Source organism: Silurus aristotelis, assembly GCF_946808225.1.
Source record: "Silurus aristotelis genome assembly, chromosome: 16".
Lineage (NCBI taxonomy): Eukaryota > Metazoa > Chordata > Actinopteri > Siluriformes > Siluridae > Silurus > Silurus aristotelis.
The window spans coordinates 15,023,073-15,051,071 of record NC_139589.1 but is presented as its reverse complement, the minus strand read 5'-3'; the positions used below and the strand labels follow the sequence as shown (position 1 = coordinate 15,051,071).

General features: G+C 45.4%; 1 protein-coding gene across 6 annotated transcripts in view; it reads right to left on the bottom strand.

Moving 5' to 3' along the window:
- p4ha2 (procollagen-proline, 2-oxoglutarate 4-dioxygenase (proline 4-hydroxylase), alpha polypeptide 2) overlaps positions 1–27,999 on the bottom strand; it is a 73,323-nt gene that overhangs the window by 37,232 nt on the left and 8,092 nt on the right. For all 6 annotated transcript variants that reach the window (XM_083565171.1, XM_083565167.1, XM_083565169.1 and 3 more), the window contains exons 3-5: positions 26,983–27,079; positions 26,645–26,796; positions 10,171–10,308 (exon numbers count right to left, since the gene is read on the bottom strand). In XM_083565171.1, the coding sequence (XP_083421297.1) occupies positions 10,171–10,308; positions 26,645–26,796; positions 26,983–27,079 (387 nt within the window). The remainder of the gene's footprint in view (positions 1–10,170; positions 10,309–26,644; positions 26,797–26,982; positions 27,080–27,999) is intronic.

The following is a 27,999-nucleotide window of genomic DNA, read 5'->3' as shown; positions in this document are numbered from 1 at the left end:
TGTTCCTGTGGCGTAGAAAAATTAACAGTAAGGTGTCTGAATGACCTGAATCTCCCACTTGCTCTGACACCAATTATTATGAAGTGCTTTGAGAAGCTGTCCTTTCAGACATTAAAGCCAGCATCCCCACTTATCTAGACAGCTACCAGTAGGAACAGATAAACAGTGGATGCAATCTCAATCACACTTCACCCAAGCCTGTCCCATCTGGAGCATCCCATATGTTAGGATGTTAATCATAGATTTTAGCTCAGAGTTTAACAAAAGAGTGCCCACAAACTGGTGAACAAGCAAAGCAACTTGGGATTAAAAACCACACTCTGTATATGGATTCTGGACTTTAACATCTGGTTGAGAGGTGTGTGGATATCAACATAGTTCTGAACACAACAAAAACAAAAAGGAGCTCACCCCCCCCTCTCGGCAGAGGCTTTTGTTTCCTGGGAAAGCTCAAGAAAGACAAAGTTTTCATCTCAGCTCTTAGACAATTTCTGCAGGAACATGATAGAGAGCATTCCCAGTCACTGTGTCACAGTGTGGTACACCAGCTGCACTGCAAAGAACCAGAGAGACCTGGCTCAGACAGTTAAGACTGCACAGAGGATTGTGGAAACCAAGCTCCCCAACCTCTACATGATTTATGGTAGCTGTCTACACAAGAGAGCTTGCAACATTACCAAGGATTCAACCCATCCAGGTTTGTGCCACTCTGTTACATGTCTGCGCTGTTTTTTCTACTTTCCCCCACCCCCTTGAGTTGGCTCTGTCTTTGGCTCTCTAATATAATATAGGAGGAAATCCCGGATGAGCCCCCATTTGTTATGTTCCCACCTTGAATAGGCCTAAAGGGGTGTGGAAAAAATAACAATTTAGTTGTTGAGGGTTGTTTGGACAAAAATAATAGGACAAGAGGTTAAAGTAATTATTGCATTTATTCAAGTGTAGTGGTGTAACAAGCAGAAATTTCAATTTGTGTAAAAAGATGTCAAGACAACTAGACGTCACTGATTCTTTCGGCTGTTCCCATTAGGGGTTGCCACAGCGGATCATTCAATTCAATTCAATTCATTTTTATTTGTATAGCGCTTTTAACAATGAACATTGTCTCAAAGCAGCTTTACACAGATAATGTGGTGATTAAACGTAAATATGTTCTTTGTAAGTATGTTTGTCCCTGATGAGCAACTGTGGCAAGGAAAAACTCCCCGAGATGGCATAAGGAAGAAACCTTGAGAGGAACCAGACTCAAGAGGGAACCCATCCTCATCTGGGTACCCCATCATCTGTCCACCCCAACACAGCTGTTAAGAACTGAGGGATTATATAACAAACCAAGCTGTCTGGCCCTCTCTCCCATGCTAACACACCAAACACTTTACACCCAGAACTATATTATTTATTATTATTAATATCATTACTATTATTAGTAGTAGTTATTAATTATTAGTTAACAGTTATTAGTACAACTTGTGCAATATTTCCTTATTCTAAAAACCCTGTTTGCACTGTTCTACTGTACTGTTTGCACCAAGATCCAAGTTCCACTGCACATATATTTCATTGTACATGTTGTGAATTCTTTCCCTTTTGGTGTAAGTGGTGAGTGTGCAGCATCCCTGGTAAAGCTGTAGGCAATGAACAGGGTGCGGCTTGCAAGACATGGGCGAACTGAGCATTGCACATAGGCAGTGCCATGCCAACTGCGCAGTCGCACTCTCGATGCACAACAGGTGATGCTATGTTAGAGCGCAGGATAAAGTTTGTGCAATGAACGACCAAATTCTATCTGATGACTCAATAACATAACATCGCCAGTATCAGTGGGCAATCCGTAACAGTATATATTGTCTTAAGTCTCTCTATATTTAAATGATGAGTATGCGACAACTTAAAATCAATGAAGATGGCTTTGGATTGCAATGAATTAAAAATTTACTACCAAATATATTTTGACTACTTTTACCATCAAAAAAAAAAGAAAAAAAAAAAGAGCATGACTAAATGAAGGGATCTTTATAAATGTGTAATACATTTCTTGGTTACACAATTTTTCTTTTGACAATAGAGTACATAGTTATAGAAGAGATTAATTTATAACTGCAGTACCTGAACAGAGTTGGTAAACACAGGATGGATCCTCTTTTGAGTCTGGATATTCTAAAGGAATGTCTTTAGTTCCAACTGCTTTAGCTTAATCACAAATGGATTCCCTGCTGAAAAGGGTTCATCAGGATTTATGTGATGGCAAAACTCAGGGTCCACAACAACTATTGTTATACCAGATCTGGTCCAGATACAGCACTTGGAGAAATGCCTCATGCAAAATCCTAAAATACTACATAACCAAGCAACCAAAATACCCACTTGAACATTAAAGAAATCATCTATGAGATATAGATTCTCCTTGCAGCATACGTCAAGCAGATCGAATGTGGGAAATACATTAAAACTACATGACCACACCACCTATATATATATATATATATATATATATATATATATATATATATATATATATATATATATTATATACATATAATATATAACTACACACACGTACATGCAATAACGGACCATCTGTGTAGGTGAGTGTGGGGTTTTTATAGGTGGTGTGATGGGCAACGGAAATGAGCCTCAGCTGCTCCTTGTGAAGCCCGATTGCGAGCAGCTCAGTGCGGGCGGGGCACGCACGAGAGCAGTAGCGCGGTGCGTCAGGGAATCCCAACATCTGACAGCCTCCGAGGGGGGCGTGGCAGGGGAATTCCTGACCCCCCCCCCCGAAGGGGCGGCACCGGACGCCCCAACCCACAGAAAGCCCGGTGGGCCGGGGCACTCTGAGGACGGCCCCCCTGAACGTCCAGGGCCTAAAGGGACCCGGTTGGAACCGCCATGGAGCCAGGGAAAGCCGGGAAGGACCCGAAACGGAGCGATCACCCCCGAGGAGAGCTGGAAGAGGACCATGGACACTGTGGGACCAAGGAGCACATCCTAACGCTGTGGCCAGGAATGGAGCAAAACCCCTGGCGTCGACTGGAGATGGAGCGACGGCGGAGCTGCCGACCAGGAGCTGCACGGCACCCTCAGGGGAGACTGGAGGCGGAGCGACGCCCTCAGTGGAGACTGGAAGCTGCAAAACGTTCTCGGCGGTGGTCTGTAGTAGCGGGCCGGCCACCACGGGAACCCGGAACGGATCGACTGCCCCCGCGGAGGCCTGGAACGGGGGCCCCTTCAACCACATCGACCAGGAAGGGCATAACGTCCCTGGTGCTGACCTGAGGCTGGGCGATGTCCTCGCCGGAGGTCTGGACCGGAGCCTTCTCACCCACAGGGACCTGAAAGGGACAGACACCCGGAGGCGGGGGTGAGCAGTTAGCGAGGCCGGAGACGGAGCGAAGTCCCCGGTGGTCTTCAGAGGCGGAGCAACCTCCACGGCGGGGAACCGGAACTGGACGGTGCTTACGACCCCGACTGGAGGTTGGAGGACGTCCTCGGCGGAGTCAGGAGGCTGTGCGACACCCTTGGAGGACCCCTGGAGTGCCATGTCCTCCTCTGAGGAATCTGGAGGCCTGACGTCGCCGTCAGAGGAACCTGGAGGACCGACGTCACCTTCTGTGAGTCTGTGGGGCGAGACGTCGCTGTGGGAGGAGCTCGGGAGCGAGATGTCGCCGTGGGAGGAGCTCGGGGATGTGGCGTTGTCCGGAGAGGAACTCTGAGGCGTCACTTTGCCTTCTGCAGGACTGTGGGGTGAGCCGTCGCCTTCGGTGGAGCCCGGGGGCAGCGGTTCGACTTCCCATTCGCAGTCCTGGAGTCGAGGTGAGTGCACAGGGAAACCCCTGGGCGAAGGGGCGCTCTCTGGGACTCTCGGGAGCAGATTGGAGCCTGCTGGGCAGCCTGGGAGCGGAGAGGGGCTTGCCTGGAGATCCACGAGCGGAGCCGAGCACTCACGGAGATCCACGAGCGGAGCCGAGCACTCACGGAGATCCACGAGCGGAGCCGAGCACTCACGGAGATCCACGAGCGGAGCCGAGCACTCACGGAGATCCACGAGCGGAGCCGAGCCCTCACGGAGATCCTGAGACGGAGCCGAGCCCTCACGGAGGTCCTGGGACAACGCGGAGCTCCCCTCGGGACACTGGAGCGGAGCGGAGCACTCCACGGGGCACTGGAGCGGAGCACTCCACGGGACACTGGAGCGGAGCACTCCACGGGACACTGGAGCGGAGCACTCCACGGGACACTGGAGCGGAGCACTCCACGGGACACTGGAGCGGAGCACTCCACGGGACACTGGAGCGGAGCACTCCACGGGACACTGGAGCGGAGCACTCCACGGGACACTGGAGCGGAGCACTCCACGGGACACTGGAGCGGAGCTCTCGGGGACTCTCTGGAGCGGAGCGGAGCTCTCGGGGACTCTCTGGAGCGGAACCGAGCTCTCGGGGACTCTCTGGAGCGGAACCGAGCTCTCGGGGACTCTCTGGAGCGGAACCGAGCTCTCGGGGACTCTCTGGAGCGGAACCGAGCTCTCGGGGACTCTCTGGAGCGGAACCGAGCTCTCGGGGACTCTCTGGAGCGGAACCGAGCTCTCGGGGACTCTCTGGAGCGGAACCGAGCTCTCGGGGACTCTCTGGAGCGGAACCGAGCTCTCAGGGACTCTCTGGGGCAGAGAGGAGCTCTCGGGGCCGCTCGAGAACAGAGAGGAGCTACGGGGTCGCTCGGGAACAGAGAGGAGCTCATAGGGGTCGCTCGGAGGCGGAGAGGAGCTCCCTGGGAGAACCTGGAGCGGAGTGAAGCTCTCCTGAGGCACCGGGAGCAGAGAGGAGCTCCCTTGGAGAACCTGGAGCGAAGCTGAGCTCTCTGGAGGAGCATGGAGTGAGGCTGAGCTCTCTGGAGGGACCTGGAGCTTGGCGGAGCTCTCTGGAGGGAGCTGGGCGGAGGTCTTCGGGAGGTCCTGGGGCAGAGCCGAGCTTTCTAAAAGGTCCTGGGGCGGAGTCGAGCTTTCCGGGAGGTCCTGGGGCGGAGCCGAGCTTTCCAGGAGGTCCTGGAGCGGAGCCGAGCTTTCCAGGAGGTCCTGGGGCGGAGCCGAGCTCCCGGGGCAGACCTGGATCGGAGTTGAGTTCTCCTGAAGGACCTGTAGCGGTGCAGAGCTCTCCTGGAGGTTCTGGGACGGGACTGGGCACTCCTGGAGGTCCTGGGACGGGACCGAGCTCTCCGGGAGGTCCTGGGAGCCATCCCAGAGATTCTGGAGCAGGATGAAGATCCCCTGGAGAACCTGAGGCGGAGCAGAGCTTTCCTGGAGGGCCTGAAGCAGAGCGGAGATCTCCAGGAGACTCAGGTGCGGAACCGTGCTTTCGGAGGCTGGGGTAAGGAGATGGAGATCAGCCGTGACCATCCCGAGTTCCCTGGTGAGAAGCTGGAGGAACCGGGTGCATGAGCCAAACTCACCTCTATTCGTGTCCCACAACTCTATGGCGAGAGAGAGCGCCTCCCCCGTCAGAAGAGACATGACGCACGCGATCCTGGCCTTCTCCATCGGGAAGCTGGACGGAGACGACTCCATATACTCACTCACGCTCCGTAAAAACTTCCCCCATTCAGCCGGAATAAAGCGATTCGGGAGACCCGTGATGTCATCAAGGGGGTGTGGCGCTGCCGAGCATGACCGAGAGACGGCCGCGAGCTTTCGGGTTTTCCTGGAGGCGGGGCTTGGCTGCTGCTGAATCGCGGCCAAGCGAACCCGACCACCGAGTTGCGATTCGCGCCGGGACCACGGCGTTAGTCCGATCATGTCCTTTTTTCCTTTTCTTTTTTGCGCCCCCCTTTTTCAGTCTTTATTCCTTTCTGTATCGATCCGTTATTCTGTCACGCTGCGCATATGGAGGCGGAGGCAGGAATAGGAGCCGGCGTTTTTATTTAAACAAAAAGGCAGAGCCAACATAAAGCACCCGCAGAGCGGGATAATCCGGCAAATGGCAGTCCGTAATACAAATAATAATAATAATAATAATATCATCCACGGTGCGGGGTGCGGCGCGGAGGCAGCGACGGAGAAGCGTCAGAAGTCCGAGGCGCACCAGGAAACGCACACGCCGCCGTGGAGATAACGAGGAATCCGGAATGAGAAGGTGCGTAGCGGGAGAAGCATACGCTGAGCAGCGCGCCACCGGGAACCTGCACAGACACACACGAGACTACACACACTTACATGCAATAACGGACCATCTGTGTAGGTGAGTGTGGGGTTTTTATAGGTGGTGTGATGGGCAATGGAAATGAGCCTCAGCTGCTCCTTGTGAAGCCCGATTGCGAGCAGCTCCGTGCGGGCGGGGCACGCACGAGAGCAGTAGCGCGGTGCGTCAGGGAATCCCAACATCTGACAGCCTCCGAGGGGGGCGTGGCAGGGGGATTCCTGACAGCAATAGCCACTCCTGACTAAAAAGAACAAAAAGGCTTGTCTCACCAAAAAAAAAATTTTTTTTCTTTATTTTCATGACTATGAAAATTGTAGAGTCACACTGAAGGCATCAAAACTATGAATTAACACATAACATATACATAACATCTCGGGGAGTTTTTCCCCGAGATGAAAACTCTTTGAATGAGAAGGTGTGTCCAAACTTTTGGTCTGTACTGTATATATATATTTATATTTGTACACATTTACTTTTGGTGAACTGGGATGTTCTGATGCTGTCATCCCCCGACTCACATGCGTTTACATACGTTTGTTGATGATAGTGTGGCAGTGTGGCTTACTTGCAACCTGATAACCAGAGGTGGAACGAGTAATAAAATATTCAACTAAATTAAAAGTACTGTTACTTTAATGACATTTGACATGAGTACAAGAAAAATTTACCAGTCTCAAAATCTACTCAAGTAAAAGTAAACTTTCTTCCTTTCGGCTTCTCCCATTAGGGGTCGCCACTGTAGATCATACGTATTTGTGATCCGCATGTTCGATTTGACACGTTTTTACGCTGGATGCCCGTCCTAACGCAACCCTCCCCATTTATCTGGGCTTGGAAATGGCACTAAGAGTGCACTGGCTTGTGCAACCCTAATTGCTGGGTTTGGTACCCTGACCCCGGGAATTGAACCCGGGCCGCAGCGGTGAGAGCGCCGCATCCTAACCACTAGACCACCAGGGAAAAAGTACAATTTAGTTTTACTTTTTTTTTTAAGCAGGGTTGGACTCAAGTAGTTCAAAAAGAATATATATTTCTCAAACTAGTTGTTTTTAATAGTAAGAACACCATTATTCCTTATACAGTACTGCATTAAAAAAAAAAAAAAAAACATTGTTCAGTACTCTTCCTGCACTCGTCTCAAGTTCCAGAACGAATTACCAAGTACCGAGGTATTACTGTTTAAGTATCATTAGCCTACCCCAACATGCTTGCGCAGGTTTGATGTAAATTTTTTATAAGGTGCCAGTTCAGTTCCCTTGAGCAAACACTTTGATCATAAAAATTTGAAAGGTGTCTATATTGTCCGATTACATCTTTCTTTCTTGGTAGTTTAGTGCATTTTCCTCCACCCATCAAAATCAATCAGTGCAGTAGTTACCAGGGTTTTTCTCTTTAATTATTTTGTTTGTTCTTTTTTTTTTTACACAGTAATGCATATAATTTAAAATGTAGTTAAGTACAATACTATAATCTAAACATACTTGAGTACAATTTTAATTACAAATTTAAAAATCTCTAACTTGACTGTTCCACCTGTTTTATCCTGACACCCTACCTCTGCCACCTGTGGCATTACCTCACATCGCCTGTGTCGAGTATTACATGAGTATTAAACTAAGCAGAAGCAATAGTTACATTGCCTTATAGCATTTAATCTGCTATGCCATGTCAACTGTCAAATAAGAATGCAGCAGCCCTGCTTACAGCACCTCTATTGATTAGATATCGCCTTCTTTCACCTTAGAAATATTGCTAAAATTAGAAATATGATGTCGTTACAGGATGCAGAAAAACTAGTTCATGCTTTTGTTACTTCTAGATTAGACTACTGTAACGCTTTACTGTCTGGGTGTGCGAGTAGGTGCATAAATAAGCTTCAGTTAGTTCAGAATGCAGCAGCAAGAGTCCTCACTAGATCTAGGAAATATGACCACATCACCCCTGTATTAATCAGTCTACACTGGCTCCCAATCAAATCTCGCATTGATTATAAAATTCTACTACTGACATATAAAGCACTTAATGGTCTCGCACCACCGTATCTGAGTGAACTTCTGTACCAGTATGATCCTCCACGCCTACTTAGATCAAAAGGTGCAGGCTATCTGTTGGTTCCTCCAATAATGAAGATTACAGCAGGGGGCAGATCTTTCTCTTATAAAGCCCCGCAGTTATGGAACAGCCTTCCAACCAGTGTTCGGGACTCAGACACAGTCTCAGTGTTCAAGTCGAGGTTGAAAACATATTTATTCAGTCAAGCCTTTAATCAGTAGATTTTTTCTCAGGTAAAGGCTCAGATCTGGAGGGAACATTGATATAGAGTGTTTGGTGAACTGGGATATTTGTACGCTGTCGTCCCCTCACATTCACGTGTTCACTCAGGTTTGTTGATGGTGGTGTGGTGGGCCGTCTCTTATCCCAGAGATCCCTCATGTCTGTGTTGCCTTCTGGTTCTCCCTTTTAGTTATGCTGCCATAGCGAGTCTTGCCGGAGTCCAAACTGCACAGTGACTTTTACTCTCATGCAACAATAGGTACACTTAATAATCCATATCCTTCTCTTCCTGTCACCCTCTTCTCTCTCTCTCTCTCTCTCTCTCTCTCTCTCTCTCTCTCTCTCTCTCTCTCTCTCTCGGTCGAATTAAACATGCTCCTGAGGCTCCAGTGACCACTGTTCCTGCCCCTCTCCCCCCCGTGGATCTTCCCACTTCATCCAGGCCTGCCTGGATTGGACTGTAGTTGATGTCAACAGTCTCCTACACTGACTCAGAAATACACTTCGCTTTTGATCATCATCACTGCACCCCGAAACATTGTATACCCGCCACAAATGGACATTCGGTGTAACCCAGATGAGGATGGGTTCCTTTTTGAGTCTGGTTCCTCTCAAGGTTTCTTCCTTATGCCATCTCGGGGAGTTTTTCCTTGCCACAGTCGCCAGTCTTGCTCATCAGGGACAAACTTACTCATAAAGAACATATTCATTTTTAATCACCGCATTATCTGTGTAAAGCTGCTTTGAGACAATGTTCATTGTTAAAAGCGCTATACAAATAAAAATGAATTGAATTGAATTGAATAGATAACCAGTTTGTTTAGTAAACTTATGCTGTAACTGTTCAGAAGAAAGTGGGCATTAGCAAGAAGTTGACAGTCCAGTAATGTTTATTGATTTGCATCACTGTGGGGGGAAAAAAAACAATGCAGTTAACTCAAACGTGTCATGATATAGATGCAAATCTGTTTGCAGCCTATTTGTGAACCTACTTGCAAAACTTTTTGCAGCCTATTGTTGTCTTTTTTTTTTTTTAATTCTCAGGCCACACTTTACCCCACTTAGAATCCTAATGCGACCCACTTTTTAATACTACATCCCATAAAACCGATGACATGAAGTAACGTGAAATGACGTGAAGTAACTTGCTCAAGAATTGAAATACTAATAGAAACTAGAATTAATATATTTTGAAAGTATTTGCAGAAAATGAGGTAAATGGAAAAAAACTAACAAAAAAAAACTAAAACTAATATATATATATATATATATATATATATATATATATATATATATATATATATATATATATATATATATATTCATCATTCATTCATTCATTCATTCATTTTCTCCCGCTTATCCGTAATTCGGGTCGCGGGGGCAGCAGTCTAAGCAGGCCCCCGCCTTAAACTGCTGCCCAATCCTCACAGCACCGTCCCTTACGGTCCCTCCTGCAGGTGGTGAGCCCACGGGAAGGCGGCCCCACGTCACTCCGACGTCACAGACCTTGATAGTTCCCTCGTAAGGGACCCCCGGAGCATAGAGGGTTAAGGGCCTTGCTATATATATATATATATATATATGTGTGTGTGTGTGTGTGTGTGTGTGTGTGTGTGTGTGTGCATGTGTGTATATAAATATATTTAAATATAAGAATTTTGTTTTCAATAAAACAGAAGAAATGTGTGGCTGTGTCTCTGACCTGGCAGTCTCCCCTTGGAAAAGCTCTCGGAGTCCAGGTGATATGTATCCTGGAGACGCATTAGAGCTTTGGCTGCACCTTTTTGGTCCTCCTCGTCTGGGAAAAATTGTTTGTGTACTGAAATGTTTGAGATGAAACCTGAAAGTAGTTAGAAGTAGAAAAATAGAAAAAAGAGAAAGTAATGTATTATCTCCATCATCAGAAATGTTCCCACTTTGGGACAAATAAAGGTATATCTTATCTTATCACAATAATCACCATTAAAATATTTCTGTTACACATGTCAAGGAATGTTTAACCATTTCACCAAATTACCATGGGTTACAATCTAATATACAAGAATTTTCCTGTACTGTACATTAACATAAAAAAACTAAACTAAGAATTATTTAGGAATATGAAGACTTAATTTTAAAAATATGAAAGAAAAACTAGGAAGAGGTTAAGAACTTGATACATTAGGTATTACACAGAGACAGAATATAAATTTAACTCATACAAAGTACTTTTACTAAAATACAAGCTACATGTATTTAGAATTATGACAGGAGCTGCCAATGTTTAAAACTAGTTTGTAAAATACAATAATCTAGAAATTCAATATTCATTTTGATAATCAACAAGACCCTCTGCGAAGTGTCTGTCTATCAAAATTCATTTTTGCAGATATACTTTTGATTTCATAAACAAATTTAGATTAAATATAGAAAAGTATCCACTCTGAATTTCCCAGCTCACCACCTCATTTCATTTAAAACATTTTATGTACTTTGTAATGCTACCATCTCAAGTGGTGATGGCTTTAAATGGAAAGTAAAGTATTATGCTCCCAATGCACAGCTCATTTGTAAATATGGTTTAGGCAGTGTTGTTTTACGGGGATGTACACTAATCAGCAAAAATATTAAAACCACTAACAGAAATTATACTGGAAGCTGTCATGGGGTGGAAGGTATTAGGCAGGAAGGAAACAGTCAAAAATCAATGTTGATTATTGGAAGCAGGAAAAACAGTTTGTGTGTCATTGCTTAAAAAGTAACTGATTATAATGCACAGTGCAGCACAGCTTGCTGTGGATGGGGTGGGGTAGCAAAAGACTGGACTGGTCTGATGAATTAAAACCTTGGTCTTATTATTGACCCTAGTCTTCCTTTGAGGCTCACGTGAATATCACTAGGATCGCCTTCTTTCACCTAAAATTAAAAATATGATGTCGTTACAGGATGCCGAAAAACTAGTTCATGCTTTTGTTACTTCTAGGTTAGACTACTGTAACACTTTACTGTCTGGGTGTGCAAGTAAGTGCATAAATAAGCTTCAGTTAGTTCAGAATGCAGCAGCAAGAGTCCTCACTAGATCTAGGAAATATGACCACATCACTCCTGTTTTAATCAGTCTACACTGGCTCCCAATCAAATCTCGCATTGATTATAAAATACTACTACTGACGTATAAAGCACTTAACGGTCTCACACCGCAGTATCTGAGTGAACTTCTGTACCAGTATGATCCTCCACGCCTACTTAGATCAAAAGGTGCAGGCTGTCAGGTTTGTTGACGTGGTGTGGTGGGTCGTCTCTTATCCCAGGGATCTCTCATGTTGGTGTTACCTTCTGGTTCTCCCTTTTAACTATGCTGCCATAGCGAGTCTTGTCAGAGTCCAAACTGCACAGTGATATTAACTTTCATACAACAATAAGGACACTTAATAATCCATATCCTTCTCTTCCTGTCACCCTCTTCTCTCTCTCTCTCTCTCTTCGTTAAATTTTCTCCTGAGGCTCCAGTGACCATTGTTCCTGCCCCTCTCCCCTCCGTGGATCTTCCCACTTCGTCCAGGCTTGCCTCTGGATAGTGTTCTCTTTGACTGGAGGCCACTCTGTGCAGCTTGGGACGGTTTCTCATCAACATCTTGGGTGGTTCCATGAAATTCCGGAGTAAGAACGGGCGCTTTGAGGATGGATTGACTCTAGTTAAGGTCAACAGTCTCGCTTTTGATCATCATCACTGTACCCAGCAACATTGTATATCTGCTTCAAATGGACATTTTGTGCAACCCAGATGAGGATGGGTTCCCTCTTGAGTCTGGTTCCTCTCAAGGTTTCTTCCTTATGCCATCTCGGGGAGTTTTTCCTGGCCACAGTTGCTCATCAGGGACAAACTTACTTACAAAGAACATATTTACTTTTAATCACCACATTATCTGTGTAAAGCTGCTTTGAGACAATGTTCATTGTTAAAAGCGCAATACAAATAAAAAAAAAAAAATGAATTGAATTGCTTTTTCTTTTGTATCATGTGAATAGCTGGGTGCTGTGGAACAAATGGCCCCAGAATGTACTATAAAAGAAGGCAAGCTGGTGAAGACAGTTTGATGCTTTAAGCAAATGCCACCTCCTCCACTTTTTCAGTATAAACAAAAAACACAATTGCCAATGCAAATTCATCTCACTCTATTTGTTTAGCTCTTTCTGTTGAAACTTCCTATTGTAACAGTGCAAGCCGATGATGGAAAAAAAAAAAAAAAAAAAAACACCCTACAAAAAAACTTTAACTGCAAAACTGGGGAAAAAAAAGTGCAAAACATAGAAAGGAGAAAAGGAAGAAAAAAGAAATCACAAAAAAATACAAAACAAAATCATGTTTTTATGCATATGCAATTGTGTGATTCTGTATGATTCAGTTTTGTGCAATATATTTTTTTGCTTTGAAATTTTTTATTTATTTTCAAACGATGACCAATTTTCTGGTGAAAAATTAATCTTATAGTAATGCACATCCCCAAACAAATAAACTACCTCTAACATTCACATAGTTGTTGATTTTAATGTGACTCACATATATTCAAACAGGCGATAATTTTAATGGGACATTATTAGCATAATTAGGAAAAAATTTGTATGGGTTGTATGGGTTAGGATGTCATGATGGTGTCATGTCTGCTAATTTCAAAGAAATGTGTTTAGCCGTAAAAAAAATAGGTCCCTAAGTGGTGTTCTAACAATCTGAAGTTCCACATAAATGTGGTAATAACATGAGCAGACAGGACACAATCATGATGTCCTAACTGGTAATAACACCTCACACTCTCACCATACTTATAAAAGGTTTTACAGTAAACACTTGTTTCGCACTACTCCACTATTTCCAGTTTGCTAAACATTGTAGCTGGCAGAGCAGTGGTGCTCTTCAAACAATTTGTCAGGCACGCTGGTCAAGCTCCGACAGTGTAGCTTTAGAACTAGTATCCATCTGGCGATTATTCTCTCTCTATCTAACAAAATAGATGAAATTTTATCCTCTCTGGGACAAATAAGGCCTTTTTAAATTCTGCTCTGTGTTTCACTGAAAGCTGGCTGAATGTAGCTATTTCGGACACTGGTTATCTGCCGGGCTTCCAGCAGTTAAGAGCTTAATGGACATTCTGTGCCATCCAGATGAGGATGGGTTCCCTCTTGAGTTCCTCTCAAGGTTTCTGCCTTATGCCATCTCAGGGAGACTTTCCTTGCCACAGTCGCCACCGGCTTGCTCATTAGGGACAAACTTATATTTATAAAGCACAATCTTATTTGCTGATGATACACAGCTATATATTTCAGCAAAGCCAGATGAGAGATCTCAGCTTAACAATGTTGAAAAATGTGTAAAGGACATTAGACAGTGGATGCTCGATAACTTTCTTCTGCTAAACTCAGATAAGACGGAAGTACTTTTACTAGGACCACATGCAGCTAGAAGCAAACTTTCCGATTACCTAACATCTCTGGATGGTGTTTCTGTTTCAGCGTGTACGGCTGTCAAAGACCTGTGATTATTGACTCGAGTCTTTCCTTTGAGGCTCACGTGAATAATATTACCAGGATTGCCATCTTTCACCTTAGAAATATTGCTAAAATTAGAAATATGATGTCGTTACAGGATGCAGAAAAACTAGTTCATGCTTTTGTTACTTCTAGATTAGACTACTGTAACGCTTTACTGTCTGGGTGTGCGAGTAGGTGCATAAATAAGCTTCAGTTAGTTCAGAATGCAGCAGCAAGAGTCCTCACTAGATCTAGGAAATATGACCACATCACCCCTGTATTAATCAGTCTACACTGGCTTCCAATCAAATCTCGCATTGATTATAGAATTCTACTACTGACATATAAAGCACTTAATGGTCTCCCACCACCGTATCTGAGTGAACTTCTGTACCAGTATGATCCTCCACGCCTACTTAGATCAAAAGGTGCAGGCTATCTGTTGGTTCCTCCAATAATGAAGATTACAGCAGGGGGCAGATCTTTCTCTTATAAAGCCCCGCAGTTATGGAACAGCCTTCCAACCAGTGTTTGGGACTCAGACACAGTCTCAGTGTTCAAGTCGAGGTTGAAAACATATTTATTCAGTCAAGCCTTTAATCAGTAGATTTTTTCTCAGGTAAAGGCTCAGATCTGGAGGGAACATTGATATAGTGTTTGGTGAACTGGGATATTTGTACGCTGTCGTCCCCTCACATTCACGTGTTCACTCAGGTTTGTTAATGGTGGTGTGGTGGGCCGTCTCTTATCCCAGAGATCCCTCATGTCTGTGTTGCCTTCTGGTTCTCCCTTTTAGTTATGCTGCTATAGCGAGTCTTGCCGGAGTCCAAACTGCACAGTGACTTTTACTCTCATGCAACAATAGGTACACTTAATAATCCATATCCTTCTCTTCCTGTCACCCTCTTCTCTCTCTCTCTCTCTCTCTCTCTCGGTCGAGTTAAACATGCTCCTGAGGCTCCAGTGACCACTGTTCCTGCCCCTCTCCCCCCCCCCGTGGATCTTCCCACTTCATCCAGGCCTGCCTGGATTGGACTGTAGTTGATGTCAACAGTCTCCTACACTGACTCAGAAATACACTTCGCTTTTGATCATCATCACTGCACCCCGCAACATTGTATACCCGCCACAAATGGACATTCGGTGTAACCCAGATGAGGATGGGTTCCCTCTTGAGTCTGGTTCCTCTCAAGGTTTCTTCCTTATGCCATCTTGGGGAGTTTTTCCTTGCCACAGTCGCCAGTCGCCACCGGCTTGCTCATCAGGGACAAACTTACTCATAAAGAACATATCATTTTTAATCACCGCATTATCTGTGTAAAGCTGCTTTGAGACAATGTTCATTGTTAAAAGCGCTATACAAATAAAAATGAATTGAATTGAATTATTTATTCTTTCTTACCACATCAGCTGTGTAAAGCTGCTTTGAGACAATGTCCATTGTTAAAAGCGCTATACAAATAAAAATTAATTGAATTGAGAGGATCGCAACAAAGAATCGGCAGGGAAATTGCGAAGAGGTAGAACATGCTTTTACATCAATGAAAGCTGGTGTACAGATGTAACAGCTTTGAAGAAGTTGTGCTGTCCTGATCTATAGGCGCTCTATATAAGCTGAAAAACCTTTCTTCTTGCTGATGGAGTTTTCCTCGTTCATTCTGGTCAGTGTTGTACATTACTTTGCAAACGTGTGTGAATGCAGCGCTGCAACAGCTGACCCATCTAATCACAGACACTGAGCACCTGGACTCTGCTATATTCATTCTCTGGGACTTAAATTAAGCAAACATCATGTGAGAACTTTCAAAATTCATACAGCATAGTACATGCCCTACCAGAAACAAACATTTTGGACCACTGCTACAGCACAATCAAGGATGTATATCGCTCCAACCACAGAGCTGCTTTAGGACTCGCTGACCACTGCCTGGTTCATCTTCTTCCAACATACAAAAACTTAAATCTGCTAAGCCTGTAGTAAGAACTGTAAATAAATGGACCAATAAAACAAAGCAGGTATTACAAGCCTGTTTTTACCACTTAGAGTGTTTTTTAAGCTGCTGCCTCTGATCTGGATGAGTTCACAGACTCCATCCATCCATCTTCTCCCGCTTATCCGATGCCGGGTCGCGGGGGCAGCAGTCTAAGCAAAGATGCCCAGACTTCCCTCCCCCTAGACACTTCTTCCAGCTCTTTCGGGGGGACACCAAGGCGTTCTCAGGCCAGCCGGGAGACATAGTCTCTCCAGCGTGTCCTAGGTCTTCCCCGGGGTCTCCTCCCAGTGGGACGCGCCCGGAACACCTTCCCAGGAAGGCGTCCAGGAGGCATCCGGAACAGATGCCCGAGCCACCTCAGCTGACCCCTCTCGATGTGGAGGAGCAGCGGATCTACTTCGAGCTCCTCCCGAGTGACTGAGCTTCTTACCCTATCTCTAAGGGATCGGCCAGCCACCCTGCGGAGAAAGCACATTTCGGCCGCCTGTATCCGGGATCTTGTCCTTTCGGTCATGACCCAGAGCTCATGACCATAGGTGAGAGTAGGAACGTAGATTGACCGGTAAATCGAGAGTTTTGCCTTGCGGCTCAGCTCCTTCTTCACCACGACAGACCGGTACATCGACCGCATTACTGCAGAAGCTGCACCGATCCGTCTGTCAATCTCCCGTTCCACCCTTCCCTCACTCGTGAACAAAACCCCAAGATACTTAAACTCCTCCACTTGCGGCAGGAACTCCCCACCAACCTGAAGTGGGCAAGCCACCCTTTTCCGACTGAGGACCATGGCCTCGGATTTGGAGGTGCTGATTCTCATCCCAGCCGCTTCACACTCGGCTGCAAACCGTCCCAGTGCATGCTGAAGGCCCTGGTCTGATGAAGCCAACACGACAACATCATCTGCAAAGAGCAAAGACGAAATCGTGTCGTCACCAAACCGGACACCCTCCGACCCCTGGCTGCGCCTAGAAATTCTGTCCATAAAAATTATGAACAGAACCGGTGACAAAGGGCAGCCCTGCCGGAGTCCAACATGCACCGGGAACAAGTCTGACTTACTGCCGGCAATGCGAACCAAGCTCCTGCTTCGGTCATACAGGGACCGGACAGCCCTTAGTAAAGGGCCCCCGATCCCATACTCCCGGAGTACCCTCCACAGGCCGCCGCGAGGGACACAGTCGAATGCCTTTTCCAAATCCACAAAGCACATGTGGACTGGTTGGGCAAACTCCCATGAACCCTCCAGCACCCTGTAGAGGGTATAGAGCTGGTCCAGTGTTCCACGGCCTGGACGAAAACCACATTGTTCCTCCTGAATCCGAGGTTCTACTATCGGCTGTATTCTCCTCTCCAGTACCCTGGCATAGACTTTCCCAGGTAGGCTGAGAAGTGTGATCCCCCTATAGTTGGAACACACCCTCCGGTCCCCTTTCTTAAAAAGAGGGACCACCACCCCGGTCTGCCATTCCAGAGGCACTGTCCCCGACCGCCACGCGATGCTGCAGAGGCGTGTCAGCCAAGACAGCCCCACAACATCCAGAGACTTGAGGTACTCAGGGCGGATCTCATCCACCCCCGGTGCCTTGCCACAGAGGAGTTTCTTTACTACCTCGGTGACTTCAGCTTGGGTGATGGACGAGTCCGCCTCTGAGCCCTCAGCCTCTGCTTCCTCAATGGAAGACGTGACGGCGGGATTGAGGAGATCCTCGAAGTATTCCTTCCACCGTCCAAGGACATCCCCAGTTGAGGTCAACAGCTCCCCACCTCTACTGTAAACAGCATTGGTGGGGCACTGCTTTCCCCTCCTGAGGCGCCGGACGGTTTGCCAGAATCTCTTCGAGGCCAGCCGATAGTCCTTCTCCATGGCCTCACCGAACTCCTCCCAGGCCCGAGTTTTTGCCTCGATAACCACCTGGGCTGCAGTTCGCTTGGCCTGCCGGTACCCGTCAGCTGCCTCAGGAGTCCCACAAGCCAACCAGGCCCGGTAGGACTCCTTCTTCAGCTTGACAGCATCCCTTACTTCCGGTTTCCACCACCGGGTTCGGGGATTGCTGCCTCGACAGGCACCGGAGACCTTACTGCCACAGCTCCGAGCGGCCGCTTCGACAATGGAGGTGGAGAACATGGTCCACTCGGACTCAATATCTCCGGCCTCCCTCGGGATCTGGTCAAAGCTCCGCCGGAGGTGGGAGTTGAAAATCTCTCTGATAGGAGGCTCGGCCAAACGTTCCCAGCAGACCCTCACAGTACGCTTGGGTCTGCCGAGTCTGTCCAGCTTCCTCCCCCGCCATCGGATCCAACTCACCACCAGGTGGTGATCAGTTGACAGCTCCGCCCCTCTCTTTACCCGAGTGTCCAAGACATACGGCCGCAGGTCAGATGAAACGACCACAAAGTCGATCATTGACCTACGGCCTAGGGTGTCCTGGTGCCACGTGTACTGATGGACACCCTTATGCTTGAACATGGTGTTCGTTATGGACAAACTGTAACTAGCACAGAAGTCCAATAACTGAACACCGCTCAGGTTCAGATCAGGGGGGCCGTTCCTCCCAATCACGCCCCTCCAGGTGTCACTGTCGCTGCCCACGTGTGCATTGAAGTCTCCCAGTAGAACGACGGAGTCCCCAGTCGGAGCACTGTCCAGCACCCCTCCCAGAGACCCCAAGAAGGCCGGGTACTCTATACTGCCGTTTGGCCCGTAGGCACACACGACAGTGAGAGGCCTATCCCCGACCCGTTGTCGCAGGGAAACGACCCTCTCGTTCACCGGGGTAAACTCCAACACATGGCGGCTGAGCTGGGGGGCTATAAGCAAACCCACACCAGCCCGACGCCTTTCACCATGTGCAGCTCCAGAGTTTTAAAGAGTCCATCCTCTCTCGAGGAGTGTGGTTCCAGAGCCCAGGCCGTGCGTAGAGGTGATCCCGACTAGTTTACTGCCCAGGGATCGGGTTGTCGAGGCCTCCGCCTTTGACCGCTGCCCGATCCTCTTAGCACCGGCCCCTTACGGTCCCTCCTGCAGGTGGTGAGCCCACTGGAAGGCGGCCCCACGTCGCTCCTTCGGGCTGAGCCCGGCCGGACCCTGTGGGGGAAGGCCCGGCCACCAGGCGCTCGCATACGAGCCCCAACCCCGGGCAGTTCACAGACTCTAACATCTTAAATCAGCTTCTGTGAAGAAGAATATTCATTCTTATTAGGACTAATTTAACATACAACAACGATAAGCCATTTTTCACAGTAAAACTCAGAGAGCTTTATCAGGCCAAAGAGAATGCCTACAGAAATAGGGACAAAATCTGGTACAATCAGGCCAGGAACACACTGACAAAGGAGATTAGATTAGATTGGCTAAGAAGAGCTACTCTAAAAAGCTGGAAAATCAGTTTTCAGTATACAACCCGGCCTGAGAGACATAAGTAACAACACACCATCCCCCAGCTCTGTAGGGAATCAACAAGTGACCACTTTAAATTACCACCTGTTTGAATGTTAATAGTAATATGGCTTGAAATATCAAGTCACATCTAAAGAAACAACATGTTAATGTTAAAGTTTTCAGTCCAGTAAAATGTTGTTGCTTTGAAGTAGAGTTGTATACGGTACATATGGCTACAAATTAAAAAACACACTTAAAAATATCACACAAAACTGAAAAATGTATTAAAAATGATCAGAATCACACACAGAATCAAGTTTCCTGTGCATATTAGTCCACTATTAAGTTTTAATAGTTTTAATATCATTATTATTTGTGTAGCGCTTTTAACAATGGACATTGTCTCAAAGGAGCTTTACACAGATAATGTGGTAAGAAAGAATGAATAAGATGTTCTTTGTAAGTGTAAGTTTGTATTTAATGAGCAAGCCGATGGCATCTGTGGCAAAGAAAAACTAACTGAGATGGCAGAAGGAAGAAACCTTGAGAGGAACCAGACTCAAAAGGTAACCCATCCTCATCTGGATGGTACCAAATGTCCATTTGTTACAGCTAAGCGATGTTAAGGTGTAGACCTGAGTCAGTGTAGCAGACTGTTGACATCAAAATCAAAGCTTCTGTGTTACTCCATAATTTCATGGATCCCCAGGCCGTTGATGTGAAACCATCCCCAGCAACACAAAGTAGCCTACAATTGAAGAGAACACCATCCAGAGGCAGGCTGGGACAAAGCGGGCAGATAGGAGGAGAGGGGCAGGGCAGGAACATTGGTCACTGGTACCTCAGGAGCATGTTTTACTCGACCGAGAAAGAGAGAGAGAAGATGGGTAACTGATTGGGATTATTAAGTATCCTTATTGTTATATAAAAGTTAAGAACACTGTGTTGGGGACTCTGGCAAGACTCGCTATGGCAGCTTAACTAAAAGGGAGAACCAGAAGGTACCACAAGGATCTCTGGGATAAGAGAGGACCCAACAATCCACCATGAACAAACTTGAGTGAACACATGAGAGTGAGGTGATGACGGCATACAAATATACAAATATCCCTGTTCACCAAACATATCTGTGATCCCTCCAGATCTGCTCCTTCAACAAGGAAAACATACAAATAAAAGACTTACTTAAATAAATTGTTTAGGCTCGACTCAAACACTAATTGGAAGGCTCTTTCATAACTGTGGGGCTTTATAAGAGAAAGATCTGCCTCCCCTGCTGTAGTCTTTATTATTTGAGGTACCAACAAATAGCCTGCAGGTTTTAATCTAAGTAGGCGTGGGGATCAAAATAGTACAGAAGTTTACTCAGATACTGCGGCACGAGACCATTAAGTGCTTTATACGTCAGAAGTAGTATTTTATAATAAAGAAAGATTAAATTGGGAGTGTAAGATAATTTGTTAACATATATTGAACAGACTGCACACTCTAAATAAAAAAAATAACACATCACACAGCAGCAATGGACACATTGTTCTGGAAGTTTACCAGAATGTTGACCAGAATAAATTGTTCTTGGCCACCTCGCCAGTAAGAACAGAGGCATGATGTGAGGGAATGTGCAGAAGGAAAAATAAAAATCAAGTCAAGAGGCTTTTATTGTCATTTTGACTATACAGAGTGGTACACAGTACACAGTAAAAACGAGACAACGTTCCTCCGGAACCCTGGTGCTACACAACAACATAGAGCTACAACACAACACAAAGCTACATAAAGTGCATCGAGTGCAACCTAGTGCAAACAGTGCAGACAAAAAACAGTACAGACAGACAACACAAAAAACAAATATAGCGCCGACCAGTAAACCTAAAAACAATACCCGGGAGTGAACATAACCAGAACAATGTAGTGCAAAAAACAGCAGCAGTCAAGAGGTGCAAAAGACAGCATGTAAACAGTATAATAAAGTGAAAGGTGCAAAAAACAGCAGTTAGAGAGTGTAGTACGATCAAGTATAAATAATAATAAGTAAATAAATGGTGGTGGAATGGATTGAGATGAGTAATGAGTGTGTGTTAAGTGTTAAGTCCAGGTTGTACAGTTCGGTAACACACATTTGAGTGTGTGTGTGTGTGTGTGTGTGTGAGTTCTGTTTCAGTTCTGTGTATTGAGAAGCCTGATGGCTTGAGGAAAGAAACTGTTACACAGCCTCGATGTGGTGGCCCGAATGCTTCGGAACCGTTTTCCTGATAGCAGAAACATATAGTATTATATATTATATTATATTATATTACAGTATAATAAAGTGAAAGGTGCAAAAAACAGCAGTTAGAGTGTAGTACGGTCAAGTATAAATAATAATAAGTAAATAAATGGTGGTGGAATGGATTGAAATGAGTAAAAAGTGTGTGTGACGGGTGTGTGTGGTCATCCACAATGCTGTTTGCTTTGCGGATGCAGCGTGTGGTGTAAATGTGCATAACAGAGGGGAGAGAGACTCCGATGATCTTCTCAGCTGTCCTTACTATCCTCTGTAGGGTCATGCGATCCGAGACGGTGCAGTTCCCAAACCAGGCAGTGATGCAGCTGCTCAAGATGCTCTCAATGGTCCCTATGTAGAACATGGATGGGGGGAAGGAGATGGGCTTTCCTCAGGCTTCTCAGGAAGTAGAGACGCTGCTGGGCTTTCTTCGTGATGGAGCTGGTGTTGAGTGACCAGGTGAGGTTGTCTGCCAGATGAACACCAAGGAATTTGGTGCTCTTGACCATCTCCACTGAGGATCCATCAATAATCACTGGAGATTGCTCGCTCTGTGCTCTCCTGAAGTCCACAACCATCTCTTTGGTTTTTGTCAACGTTCAGAGACAGGTTGTTTGCTTTACACCAGGCTGTTAACCGTTGCACCTCCTCTCTGTATGCTGGACTTGTCGTTCTTGCTGATGAGACCCACCACCGTCGTGTCATCGGCAAACTTGACGATGTGGTTGGAGCTGTGCATTGCTACACAGTCGTGAGTCAGCAGAGTGAACAGCAGTGGGCTGAGCACACAGCCCCGAGGGGGCCCCAGTGCTCAGTGTGGTGGTGCTGGAGATGCTGTTCCCAATCACTGAGCGAGTCAGGAAGTCCAGGATCCAGTTACAGAGGGAGGTGTTCAGGCCCAGTAGGCTCAACTTCTTGATCAGGTGCTGAGGAATGATTGTGTTGAATGCTGAGCTGAAGTCAATAAACAGCATGCGTACATATGAGTCCTTTTTGTCCAGGTTGGTGAGGGCCAGATGTAGGGGTTGTGGAGATGGCATCGTCCGCGGAACGGTTTGGACGATACGCAAACTGCATGGGGTCCAGGGAGGTTTGAAGCTGGGTCCTAATGTGACTCATGACGAGCCTTTTGAAGCACTTCATCAAGATGGGTGTGAGTGCAACGGGACGACAGTCATTGAGGCAGGAGACAGTAGATTTCTTCGGCACGGGAACAATGAAGTAGTCTTCCTCGACTTTACGTTGTTCTGTACCTCAAACCGGGCGTAGAAGTCGTTCAGCGCATCTGGTAGGGAGGCATCACGGTCACAAGCAGGTGATGTTGTCTTGTAGTTCGTGATCACCTGGATGCCCTGCCACATGCGCCAGTTGTCTCCACTGTCCTGGAAGTGGTCGTGGATTTTCTTTGCGTGTGCGTGCTTCGCCTCTCTGATGGCACGGGACAGTTTGGCCCTTGCTGTTCTTAAGGCCGTCTTGTCCCCTGTTCTGAAGGCAGAGTCTCTTTGTTTCAACAGCACATGCACATTTGCAGTCATCCACGGCTTCTGGTTGGAGTGTGTAGTGATGGTCTTGGAGATGGTCACATCATCAACGCACTTGCTGATGTAGCTGGTAGCTGGTATTGATGTGTACTCCTCCAAGGTGATGGAATCGCCGTTGGTTGCAGCCTCTCTAAACATGTCCCAGTCAGTGCACTCAAAACAGTTCTGAAGAGCAGAAGTAGCTCCTTCTGGCCAGGTTTTCACCTGTTTCAGAACCGGTTTAAAGCGTCTGATGAGCGGTCTGTATGCTGGAATTAATATAACAGAGCAGTGGTCTGATTGTCCGAGATAGGGGCGGGGCTCCACATGATACACGCCGGGGATGTTTGTGTAAACAAGATCCAGCGTGTTTGCTCCTCTCGTTGCAAAGTCCACATGCTGCTGGAATTTAGGAAGTACAGGAAGCACAGTCCTGAGATTCACATGGTTGAAACCATGGCCGGAGACGGCGATAATAAACAATCGGTCGGGGTGAGCATTCTGTAGGTTGCTAATAGCCGTAGAGTTCACTCAGTAAATCCTTAGCATTAGCACTGGGAGGAATGTACACTCCGACAATGAAAACAGTGGTGAATTCCCGTGGTAAATAAAATGGTCTACATGTAACAGTCACAAACTCCACTAGCGATGAGCAGTAGCGTGAAACAAGCACAGAGTTCTTACACAGAGCTGCGTTTCTGTCGGCTCGAAACACGGTTAGCCCGTCTAGCTGGATGTCGGCTTCCGGAACTCTGTTGCTGAGCCATGTCTCTGTGAAAACAAAGACGCAACAGTCTCTAAACTCTCGCCGTGTTGTTTGCTGGAGTCGGATGTAATTCAGTTTATTGTCCAGGGAGCAGACGTTTGAAAGAAAAATTTACAGGAGAGCCGGCTGGCTAGGGTTAGCATTTAGCCTAGCACGGACACCCACCCGCTTGCCGCACTTCCGCTTCCTCGAACAGCGCTTCCGACGTCCCCTCTCCCGGCCACCGGCATCAGGTGACACCGAGGGCTGGGGGCCTGGTCTTTGTGGCCGAGGTCGCAGCAAGCCGAGGTCGCGAAGGTTATTAATAACTTCATCATGCAGATTGTTGGTTGTTTTTGGTGTCCATGTATTGTGAAAGTTCGAGCTTAATATGGTGAAAGCACCATTTTTGGATCCGAAGAAGCCGCTTCAAGCTACTGCTGTGGATCTTGTTGGATCTTGTTATTAATAACCATAAGACAAAATAGGAAATATAGGAAATATCCCCAGCTAATCTTCACTGGCCTGACCAGAAAGATCATCACATACAGGTGAGGTGGGCCTATAATCATGAACACCTACAATAATCCATGAATCAGCACTGGCACTGTTACAATACTGTCTTTATCTTTTTCTTCTTCTTTCGGCTTCTTCCATGAGGGGTCGCCACAGCGGATCATCCTTCTCCATACCCCCCGGTCCACTACATCTGTCTCTTTCACTCCAACCACCTGCATGTCTTACCTCACCACATCCATAAACCTCCTCTTTAGTCTTCCTCTTCTTCTCCCTCCTGGTGGCTCCATCCTCAGCATTCTCCTACCGATATACCCCATGTCCCCACTCTGTACATGTCCAAACTATTTCAATCACACCTCTCCCACCTTGTCTCCAAAAAATCCTACATGCGCTGTTCCTCTAATAATCTCGTTCTAATACTGTCCATCCTTGTCACTCCTAATGGAAACCTCAACATCTTCAGCTTTGCTACCTCCAGCTCCACCTCCTGTCTTTTAGGCAATGCCACTGTCTCTAAAGCATAGAACACTGGAAATGGGTTGGTATCAGGGAGACATATGTCCGTTCGGGCATCAGAGACTTGTGGGACACAAACCAGCCGGTTTGATGGCCACATTCTTGGTTCAGGTGCAGGTGTAGAAGATGGCAGAGTCAAGAAACAGCGAATATTCAGCAGCGACATGCGTTAGCAGCAACTGGCAATACAGTCTTTTAAGTGAGGACATGGGGCCTTGTGCCAGGTTACGCTGTACAGGGATGCACCTGGCTAAAACATAACATTCTTTAGCACTAACTTAAGTATGTATGCAGAATCATGTAATCACTAAAACACTAAATGTTAATGTAATGTAATTGGATAAGATGGAAGTAGTTTTACGGATGTTTCTACGGATAAGCGGGAGAAAATGGATGGATGGATGGAAGTAGTTTTAGAACTACTTCCATCATATCCATTAACATTTGGGCATTTAGAGACGCCCACAATGCACACGATGTTCCAGTGCAACTCATGGCTGCTGTGGCTAACATGTCATTAATACAAATTTAATTACATGATTGTTTGTACAAGATATACACTGATTGTAAGAGTACAATTTTATTTAAAATAAAAATAAATTAGTTATGTGGCAAATGCAAATCTGCGATAAACGAACAGCGGTAAAGCTGGGATTACTGTATTTCATATATAGTTTCATATATAGTTTCATTGTTTATTTCATAATTTATTTCATTGTATTAAATTTTATGTCTTTTGACTATCACAAACGATGAAGAATTTCCTCTCAAACACATTGGAGAAATTTTAAAAATATACCCCATAAGCTTTATCCTTAATTTTAAAAACTGCAAAATTAATATGTGTGCGCCAATCTAAAATTGTTTTTTGAGCTCTCCAAAATTAAGTTAGACTCCCGTCACACCCCCCTTTCTCCCCAAACCCAAGTAGTCTGGACATGTGCAGCACCCTCACTTTCTGCAAGATAAATGTTGAATTATTTGAATTTATTCAAATGTTAAATGAACTCCATTGCTGCACCAGCTTGGATGAAATTCGACAAAAAGCCAAAATAATTAGCCAAAAATTGATTTTGACTCAAAAGATACCTGTGCAGAACACAAGTCCTCATCAGGGACTCCTTAAACCCCAGTCACAAATTGTTCAACTTCCCTCCATCAAAAAGGAAAATTCGGACCAGCAAGTTCAGGGCCAGCTTTTTTCTCAATCTTCCATCGCTCTACTGAACCCTACACTACACCACTAGGGCAATGATATTTTACTGATTTTACTACCAGTAATCATCATGTAATTCTGCTCCTCTCTGGACATTATGAATCATCTCTGCATGACTAAATTTAGAGAATGCAAAGATCAAAAACAGTAATCTGAGCACAGTATTACAGTAGGGACTCCATAGCTGTGAGGTGGCAATTTGCCTTTATTATTAGTTAATGTATACCATGATTCTACCAATTCTGATTCATTTTTTAAATGATATTTCTCCTCATAGGCTAATACCTTTCATGCATTTTATACCACCTTCTACATACTAAAGAAATCTACATAAAGAACGTTTCATGCAAACACAAGAAACAACAAATTAAAATAAAAACCAAAAACCTAAAAAAAAAAAAAAAAAGTAGCACCAGTTTCCCCATTATTAATAAATTTATGATAATTTTAATTAAAAAAATTAAATCTATAACAAATTGCTCGAATTCTAACCAACTGAAAGTAAAGCCCATTGTTTACCTTCTGAAGAGTCCTGTAGCACTAGACCTTCTAGCTCAGACCATTCCGTATTAAGTCTCTTCATCAGCTTGTAAGCATTTACTGGATGAGCCAAAAACCCTTCTGGATCAGAAGTTGATGCAAGTGTTAGGACCTCCAGCCTGCTTGCCCAGCTGTAAGGGACCCAAGAAATGGCAACAAAATTTTATTTGAATTATTTTTGTACATTACCACTCATACTTTATTGCCAGCATTTGTGGAAACCTCAAAATCACACCCCTTCCCTCTAACCCTTTCCCATTTGTTGTTGGAATAACCTGCACTTTTGTGAAAAATATTTGCCTTGTGTAAGAACATACTTTTTTACAGCATTAAGCTTCGACTCTTCTGCTTGGATGTATTCCTTCAGGGACTGAACCAAATCCCTCTCCGCAAAAATCAAGTCCGTCATCTGGCCTGAGGGTGAGATAAGAGTGGAAAAACTATTTGTGCAATAATTTAACACCGTATTATTTTTAAAAGACTTGGGTTGAAATGTTTATCGTTAAACAATATTTTTACATTTGCATTTTGCAACGTGTCAAAGGCCATTTACCATTTGTTATTAGCAATCACAACTTACTTGCAATGCAACTAACTTTGATTAAGCTAATGCAGAGTCTTGTAAAATGGGCATTGTAGGGATGCTTCAAGCTGAACAAAGGATAACATTTCATTAACAATTCAACAGTATAAATTAATATCTTAAAATATTGTATAAATTAAGTTTATATGCACAGAGCTCCATAACAAATTAGCAAAAAACTCCCAAGGCTAAAAACATCAACAAAGTCACACCCACTTTATTAGGAACACCTGTACATGCAGTTATCTAAGTTAAACTCAATTTGTGAATTTTGCATTTTTCTTTTAATGTAATAAAAAAATTGCAAAAAAATTGTTAAATTGTCCCACTATGTACAGACAAGCACGAGTCGAGAATACAAATGCAAAGAGTTTAATTGCGTGTTAAGTGTTTTCCTCCAATAAAAAAGGAATGAAAGTTAAGAGAAAATGCTTTGTGGCTCTGTGGATCGTTAGCCCCGACTGCCACTAGTGTTGAGTAAATTGCCTCACACAGATTATCTCATCTTTACTCGCTATCATAAGCACTACTTCGGTTCTGTGTCTGCCTTTTGAAGACAGGTGAGGTATCGTTCGAATTGCACAAGGTGGAGGCACACAAGGTGGAAAAGCATATCGTGACTTACATCTGAAGCAGGCCCAGCTAAAATCTAATACTCCCACCACCTCAACTCTGTGTGTTTCTCTGCCCAGGCCCTCACACCTAGAAAGCAGCACGCCCAGGTATTGTTCACTTTGGCGCCGTGGCACCA